We start from the raw sequence: 8,837 nt of genomic DNA on the forward strand, positions 1-8,837 counted from the left end.
ATGGCAATGAAATGATATACGATGGAATGAATGTAAAACTAAAGTTCTCTCATGTAAACTATCATATAATTCACAATAAAACAATGAATGTAAAACTAAAGTTCTCTCATGTAAACTATCATATAATTCACAATAAAACACTTAAAAATGTATTATAGTAGGCATTTAGTATGACTCAGTATTCAACTTTGATTGATACTCTAAAATATTAAATATCCTTGTTAATCTGGTTTAAAGAACATTTATATCTAAAGTCAAAATTAAGTTTTCTGTTAACACAGGTTAAAAAAAAAAAAAAAAGACTAATTAAGTCAGACCACAGTAACATGGGTCCTAATCCTTTCTAAGTTGTTAAGTGACATTCAATGGGTTCCAACTCACAGCAACCCCTGTATAGGGTTTCCAAGGAGTGGCTGGTGAGTTTGAACCACTGACCTGGATGTTGAGTGCTTATCCTACAGCACCACACTAGGAATCCTTTCTGAGAGGTGTTTTATGAAAGAAAAGGCAGAAAAGGACACCCACAGAAGGTGTCTATAAGCCGAAGCAGGCCAAGAAATGCCCAGGGCTACAGACGTTGAAAGAGCTGGCCTTCAAACCACTTCATTCTGCTTTGGCCTCCTCTAGAGACTTTGGCTTTTGACCCCAGTTATGGAGTCCTGGTGTCCTTGTGTGGTGCTGTGGGTAAATGTGCCAGATACAAAGATGTTTGACCCACAAGGTCGGCGGTTCAAGCTCACCAGCTGCTCCTTGGAAACCCTATACAGGGTCACTATGAGTCAGAACTGACTTAACGGCACTCAACAACAACATGGAGTCCTGGTACGGTGCTGTGAGTGTATGCACTGAACTGCAAGGTCAGTTTGAACCACAAAGGCTGCTGTTCAAAGTCACCAGTTGCTTCTTGGAAACCCTACACAGGGTTGCTATGAGTTTGAACCGACTTGACAGCACTCAACAACAACAACATGGAGTCTTGGTGTGACACTGTGGGATAAAGCACTGGACTACAAGGTCAATTTGAACCACAAGGTCTGCTGTTCAAAGTCACCAGTTGCTCCTGGGAAACCCCTAGACAGGTTGGCTGTGACACTTAAGACAACAACATACTGACTCAGAAAGTACAGTGTAACAAAATCCCCAGGTGATTGATGTCAAGGGGAGTGTATACATAAGAGTCACCTGGGACTCTCTAAGAACACCTGTGGGAGAGCCAAGGAAGGCTTTCCTCCTGGAGTCCCAGGCTCAGGCTCGTTCTTCTAGCCCCTTGAACTGTGAGAAAATCAGTTTCTGTTCTTTAAAGCTACCCACTTTGTGGTGTTTTGTTACTACTACAAGCCTATGAAACTAAGACACCAGCTCTTCACTATTACAGAAAACGTGGATGAGTGGAAAGGATATATTTATCAAGGTGACGTGAATAGCAGAGGTGAAGTGAGATTTTTAAATGAATGTCATCGACTTTTGTCTGGACTCCAAAGGGCCACACAGTCAGGGAACACACACCTGGGTTTGTTAAGCATTTGAGGTCCTGTTTCAAAACAAGCAAGTGGCAGGTTATGGGCTAATACTAGAACATAGCAGTGTAACCCAGGAAAGGCCAAAGGGGTGTCCCTAGCCTCCTGGTGGTGCCTGGCATAGCACCTGACCCTCACAGAGGCAGAGTGGACATGTCCATGCCACAAGCTGGATCAAACAGTGTTCCGCACAGCCAGTAACATTTCAGTGTTAAATGTCATTTATTTTGCATCTTCAAAATTGGTTGTCCACATACTACATGTTGTAGTTCCTTACTAACTCTGAGAATATCCAAGAAGTCCATGTGCTCCTACTTCCTAAATGTTCTACACAAATGACAACGCATTGCATTCAACAAATTAAATCTTATCAATTAAAAAACTAACACCATGTTGCCATTCTAAGATCATCAAGGGAAAATGCTTTTACTTTTGGATCTTAACGATCTAATATGATTCTAATGTGTTTAAATAAAGCAGATGGTGTCATGAGTAAAATTCTAGATGAAAACACTCAGATTCTTCACCCATTTCCTTGTTAATCCATTTCCTGACTTAAATAGTCAACCTCTTCTCTAGTTTCTCATCTGTGTAATGGGTGCCAGGCCCATGGTAGGATTATATTTTAAAACAGAACAAAACACATCTGTGATATCTGTGAAATACTTGGAAAAATATAAGAAACAGAGATATAGGTATATGATTTCTACTTGTGAAGATGTTCATATTAATAGAGTACCTTTTGAGTCACAGGGGCATCAATAAAAACAAAATGCTGGTAAGGTAGAAGAAAAGTTTCCTACCATCTCTTAAAAATATATTCATCTACTTAAAAATATTAGCAAAATATTTATATAAGACAGTACTATTTTTAAAAGAACATCAAGTTCACTGTCAAATATCTTTGCAAATGTGAAACATGACATATTTGACCAGCGTGCTGAGTGATGGATGTGGGTGGTGAACACGCCCAGGAAGAATCCCATGGAGCTGCAAGGATGTTAAGGCTGAAGAGGTCTGGGGTTAGGAGGCCATCCAGTGGTAGTGGAACTGCGCTGTGCTCACGTGGGGTTTGACAATCCTCGTGTCTGTCACATCTGGAGCTCTGGGCTCCTCTGTCTCTGTGTCCACATCTCCAATGTCTCCTCTCACCTGCTTGTGAGCATGGCTTGTCTGGGACCAACACGTGGCGGTTGACTTCCGGGGGGTGAACTAGGGCTGTGTTTTCATCATCCTTGGGGTTCATCCAAGCACTGATGCAGCATGCAGGACAGAGGGGGCTCGTAAATGCATGATGAATTACTAACTGAGCTGTCTTCACCACTACCTGAATGGGGAATGAGGTCATCACGTCAGTGTGCGGGCAGCAAAGCAGCAGTTAGTACAGGAAAACTCAGGACTCTAGTAGTGGATGGTTCCTTCAGCCCTAAGGACATGAGTCCTGTGCTTACTGGAGAGGGAGAGACTGTGCCTCAAATACAAAGACAGTGCCTCTCAGAATGCCAGCAGGTCAGGTGCAAAAAGGTACAGAGCTGAATGCCCTGCTGTAGCTATAGGCTCAGAGCTGAACTCAGGCTGCACTGACCTGTCCTCCCCAGCCATGTGAGACTTTGGGTAACATCTAGGGACAAGTACATAATATGCCTACAAGCCCTCCTGGCTGCCAAACACAGCTGTGATTTTTTTTTAATTTTCAAAACCTTTGCAAACATAACAATCTTGGCATGTCCCACAAAAGGTTTATATCAACAATAAGCCAGTGTCTGTCGACACCGACTCGTGTGCCAGAGTATAACTGTGCTCCACAGAGTTTTCAATGGCTGGCTTTTCAGAAGTAGACTGCCAGACCTTTCTTCCGAGGTGTGTGGACTTGAACAACCAGTCTTTTGGTTATAGTCAAGCATGTTACACATTCACACCACCCAGGGACTCATGAACAATGCGGCACCCTGAAATAGACACCATTGGTCCATGATGAATGGTATTCTTGCCTTATGGAAACAGGTCAGGAAAGTGTCTTCATTCACAAAGACTAGAATATTGAAATCAACGTGCTGAGCAAAGAACTGCAGTGCAGATGCAGCACGTCCTCACCAAAGGAACTGATGAGCCTGTGTGCATGTGAGGTTGGGGGCACTGGACCAGCTAACAACAATCAGAATTTATTCAACATTCAGGATGTGCCAGATACCACATAAGGGTCTTTCCTGCAATTTCTTATTTGATTCTCATAACCTCTGCATGAGGCGGGTATTGCTATCACCCACCCCCTTTTACAAATGAGGAGACAGAAGTCCTGAGAGGCTCAGGACCTTGGCTGAGATCACTCAGTGTGGAGATACCAGAGCCGGGCCCTGGAGTTCTGCTCCACCCTCGATGCACTGCCTCTGGTCTTGTGTTCCAGGGTTGCATAAACTCATTTCTAGTTGACCATTTCCACCTGGTGTGATGCTGTGGCTAAGCACACGCCCACAAGGTTGGTTTAAACCACAAGGTCGGCACTTGAAGCTCACTAGCCGCTCCTTGGAAACCCTATATAGGGTCACTATGAGTTGGAACTGACTAGACGGCAGTAAACAACAGAAACAACTGCTCCTTGTTGCTTTTTTGGGAGGGGAGGGTGCATCCCCAGTAAGAACACATAAAGTGCCAATCCACACACAAATCTCTCCTTGCCAAAGCTCACTGAGATGAGAGCTCCCTCCACCCCTTCACACCTGTCTCATTCCTCACCCTCTTTCTGTGTGGCCATCATCTCTCAATCATAGAACACCTGGTAGCTGAAGTTGTCAGACTGGATTTTGAAGTTGTATCTCCCGGTCATCCTCTGGTAGCGCATGATCAGAATGGCAGCAATGCCTGTCACCAAGGCAAACACGGCCACCACAATGAGAACCAGGTAGACCACTCCTAGTTCTGGATGTCCACCTGCAGAGTCACCTGTGGGGATGTGACAGGTACAAGGTGAGATGTCTGCCCAAACTGGGAGGAACTTGTCTCCAGTGGCTTAGACCCAGCTAGAGTGGCTGCAGTGGGATAATTGTAAGGAGGATGGAGCAGGATGCTAAACTCAGGGCCCAGAACAGAGCAAACTCTCCACAGCTGAGTGACTTCTGAGCATTAGGGTTACCACCTGGACACATGGTACCTGGGAAGTGGCAGGGGGCTCTGAGTGTGCCCATGTGGTGGAAGCCCAGGAGTGCACCTGGCCATGCCAGCTCAGCCTACCCCGTGGTTCTTCGGATAAGCATGTGGGCCAAGAGGATGTGGTCAGTGTGGGAGAAACGGCCCCTGTCCTCATGCTTCAAGGTGACAGTGGTTGCAGTCATCTCCTCTGCAGGCCAGGCAGCAGGAAGGGAGCAAAGGTGGGCACCAGGGGTTTTCTTAAGCAGGGTGCCCTGAATTTGTCACAGGACATTCCATCTGCATCTCAATGGCCAGAGTCAATGAAACAACTCACCTCACCTCACCTCATTACAGCCAGAGGTGAACCTTAGCTGCAGGGAGGCTGGGAATTAGGGCTTTTATTTCAGGTAGCTGTGTGCCAACTAAAAACTTGGGCATCTATTACTATGAGAACAGAGGAGAACAAATATTGGGAAACAACTAGTTTCTGTCTTAACACCTACAGTACAATTTCTGGAAATTCAATTTTGAGTTTTGAAAATACATGGAATGCAACTTGCCCGGTGAAAGTTATATCATTAGAGAAATCAGCTATGCCATTTTCTGCATCTTTTAATTTAGTAGAGCCTCAAATGACACCTGAGGGCCAATGGTGGCTCAGTGGTAGAATTGTCCCCTTCCGTGAAGGAGACTCAGGTTAGATTCCTAGCCAGTGTGCAGGAATCATATACAGTCACCACTCATCTGTCTATGGGAGCTTGTGTGTTGCTGTGATGTTGAACAGGTTTGGACACCCCTGGAGAACAGATCTACTCTGATACACAGATGGTTGCCATGATTCGGAGATGACCTGATGGGAAATGGAACTGGCTTTTGTAATGAGATGACGTTTTCGCGTGTATACACATGCATACAATTTGACCCTGCCTGGCTATAACTTCAATTTCTTCCTTATTCTTAATAATATGCTCAATGTATCCATCTAGTGTCCTTGAAAACGTCAACGGTTTGGGGTTATGCAGCTCACAATATTGCATAATTGAAATTGGTGCCTGACCTCTCAAAGCCTTGGCTTCTTCATCTTTAAAATGGGGGTAATAATAGATCCTACTTCACAGGTTGTGGACTCCTGGTGTGGTGCTGTAGGTAAGCGCTGGACTGCAAACCACAAGGTCTATGGTTCAACCCCACCAGCTACTCCTTGGAAACCTGATACAGGGTCACTATGAGTCAGAATCAACTCAACAGCACTTAACAACCACAGCAACACAGGTTGTGGAGAGGAGCAAGCTGCATTCTGCATGTAAAGGGTTAAGCACGATGCCTGACACTTACATAGACTCTCAATACATGCTATGCTTGTCATTTTTTATTATCATGAGTCTTTTAGGAGAATCTGAAGCATCCCGTGTTACAAAGGCTGGTTCCATCTTTTCTGTAGCTCTCTAAACCAAGCCATCAACTCACCTTCAGACCGAATCAGGGGTCCCCAGGATGTCTGATGTGTGGCAAATGCTTCACTATTTCTCAGTGCCCGGAAATCATGACAATTCTGTTAGTTTGTTTAAAAAAAAAAAAAAAGAAGAAGAAGAAAAAAAGCTCATCAGTAGACAACATCTCAGAGACACCAACTCACCATCAGGGGTGAGAATCTGATGCTAAAGTTTGATACTGCTGGGTCAGTCAAGCTGATGGATAGATTAGTGTTGATAGGGAAACAAAGACTCAGAGAGGACAGCCCATGGGTTCAGCCAGGTGGGATGACCCTTGGGCCGTGGTGGGTGGAGGAGGAGGGCTGGGCATTAGAAAGCAAAAGCGGCTGAAGAAAGCGCGGTGCACACTGAGTGAGATGTAAAAAGTCCATGGACAGATCTGCAGGTACTGGCGATGGTCTGTTTGGTACCTCTGGGAGCAATGTCTCCAAGGTTCCAGCTCTCTGAGGCTACCCAGCCATTTTCTCCTTTGAACACCCTCACCTTCCCAAAGGGCTGCCTGACTCAGAGACATTATAGAATCTGTTTACGTTCACCCTATCCCAAAGGAGCCTTGGTAGAAGTGTGTCATGCTCATGTGGTAAAGACACAAGACTTTCTGACTATAAAATTCTGTGGTCTTATTAAAATTTAACTTAGCGGGGCTGAAGACATAACAGAAGTCCCGAATGGGGCAAACAGTTAATCCACTCAGCTACTAATTGAAAGGTTGGGGGTTCGAACTCACCTCAGAAGAAAGGACAAGCAACCTGCTTGAGGAAATTCAGCCATCGAACCCTATGGAACACAGTCCTACTCTGACACAACGGGGTCACCATGAGTTGAAATCAATTTGATGGCAGCAGATTTGACTGGGGGTTTTTTGTTTGTTTGTTTGTTTGTTTTTATTTTTTGAGGACATATTTCAATTAAATTTCGTATAAAGAAAACTACAATCTCTCCTTCTCTGAGCAAGAGTTATTCATTTTGAGAAGCTAGCTAAAGGTAAATAACTTATTCTTGTGTTGTTATTAAATGCCGTCAAGTCAGTGCTAACTCATAGTGACCCTGTATAGGGTCTCCGAAAAGCAGCTGGTGGGTTTGAACTGCCACTCGTGTTGTTCATAGTCCAGTGCTGACTCACAGCGCCACACCAGAAGTTCAAATAACCAACTAGCTATTATTTAAATAGAGGGAGACTTTGCATTTTATACCTTAAAGGAGGTTGTTGTTGTGTTAAGTGCCAGTGAGTCAGTTACTCATAGCAACCCTGTATAGGGTTTCTGAGGAGCAGCAGTGCTTATCCTACAGCGCCACACCAGGACTCCTAAAGGAGGTTAGCAATTTTCAATTTTAGGAATGACACTTGTTGTTAGGTTGTTAGATGGCATGGAGTCAACTTCCCCTCCCTGTGACCTTATGTGTAACAGAATCTCTTCTCGTAATCACTGCAACATGGGAGCCCGTTGTTGCAGCCAGTGTGTCAGTCTATCTATCTCGTTTGGAGCCTTCCTCTTTTTCGCTGACCCTCCACTTTACCAAACCTGATGTCCTTTTCCAGAGGCTGGTCCTCCCTGACAACATGTCCAAAGTATGAGACAAAGTCTTGCCATCCCCACTTCTATGGAGCCATCTGGCTGTACTTCTTCCGAGCCAGAATTGTTCATTCTTCTGGATGGCAACAGGATCTTCAATATTCTTCACCAACACCATCTTCTTTCAGCTTTCCTTATTCAATGTCCAGAAGGCACAGTGGCTCCATATGCTAAGCACTGGACTGTGAACCACAAAGTCCATAGTTCAAGCCCACTAGCCACTCCATGGGAGAAAGAAAAGACTTTGTGCTTCTGCAAAGATTTAAAGCCTTGGAAACCTTATACAGAGTCACCATGAGTTGGAACCAAATCGATGGCACTTAACAACATTCATCATCCAAATTCACATGTGTATGAAATTATTGTAAATCAAGGAAACAATGAGTCCAAAGAGTCAATGAACCACGTGAACCTCAGCCTCCAGTACTCTGAGACCAGAAGAAGTAGATGGTGCCCAGCTGCCACTACAGATCACTCAGACCAGGACCACACTGGAAAGAGTGGAAGAAAAATATGGAAAAAATTCAAAATCATAAAAAAAAAACAGATTTATAGGTCTGATAGAGACTGGTGGAACCCCAAAGACTATAGCCCTTAGACTAAAGTCACCCCCAGGGTTCACCTTTCAGCCAAACAATAGCTAGGCCTATAAAATGGCCAGTAACACCCCTAAGGAATGTATTCCTCAGAACAATCAGTCATAGGAGACTACAAGGGCAGCATTTTGCCAAAAAAAGTCAGAATGCAGGAAAGGGCAGGAAAGAAGAATCAATGGAAACATTGGCAGAATGTCAAGGTTGTGGGGAGTGGAGTGTAGAAGGGTTGTTACATTCAGGGGGTTGCAACTAATGTCACAAAACAAAATATGTATACATTTTTAATAGAAAACTAATGCCCAAACCACAATAATAAAAGAAAATACCGTGGCCTTCGTCAGGCACACCTTTGTCCTTAAAGTGACATCTTTGCTTTTTAACACTTTAAAGAGATCTTTTATAACAGATATGCAGGAGTCCTGGTATGACACTATAGGATAAGTGCAAGGTTGGTTTGAACTGCAAGGTCGGTGGTTCAAACTTACCAACTGCTACCCAGACACCCTATACAGGGTCTCTATGAGTCGGAAC

At 44.3% G+C, this 8,837-nt stretch overlaps 1 protein-coding gene across 1 annotated transcript in view; it reads right to left on the reverse strand.

Annotated features, from left to right (window-relative positions):
- Positions 1-4,275: 4,275 nt before the first annotated feature.
- UMODL1 (uromodulin-like 1) overlaps positions 4,276-8,837 on the reverse strand; it is an 87,761-nt gene continuing 83,199 nt past the window's right edge. The window contains exons 19-20 of the mRNA XM_006870852.1: positions 6,111-6,195; positions 4,276-4,457 (exon numbers count right to left, since the gene is read on the reverse strand). Coding sequence (XP_006870914.1) covers positions 4,276-4,457; positions 6,111-6,195 — 267 coding nt within the window. The remainder of the gene's footprint in view (positions 4,458-6,110; positions 6,196-8,837) is intronic.

Source organism: Chrysochloris asiatica, unplaced genomic scaffold, assembly GCF_000296735.1.
Source record: "Chrysochloris asiatica unplaced genomic scaffold, ChrAsi1.0 scaffold00154, whole genome shotgun sequence".
In the NCBI taxonomy this organism is placed as follows: Eukaryota; Metazoa; Chordata; class Mammalia; order Afrosoricida; family Chrysochloridae; genus Chrysochloris; species Chrysochloris asiatica.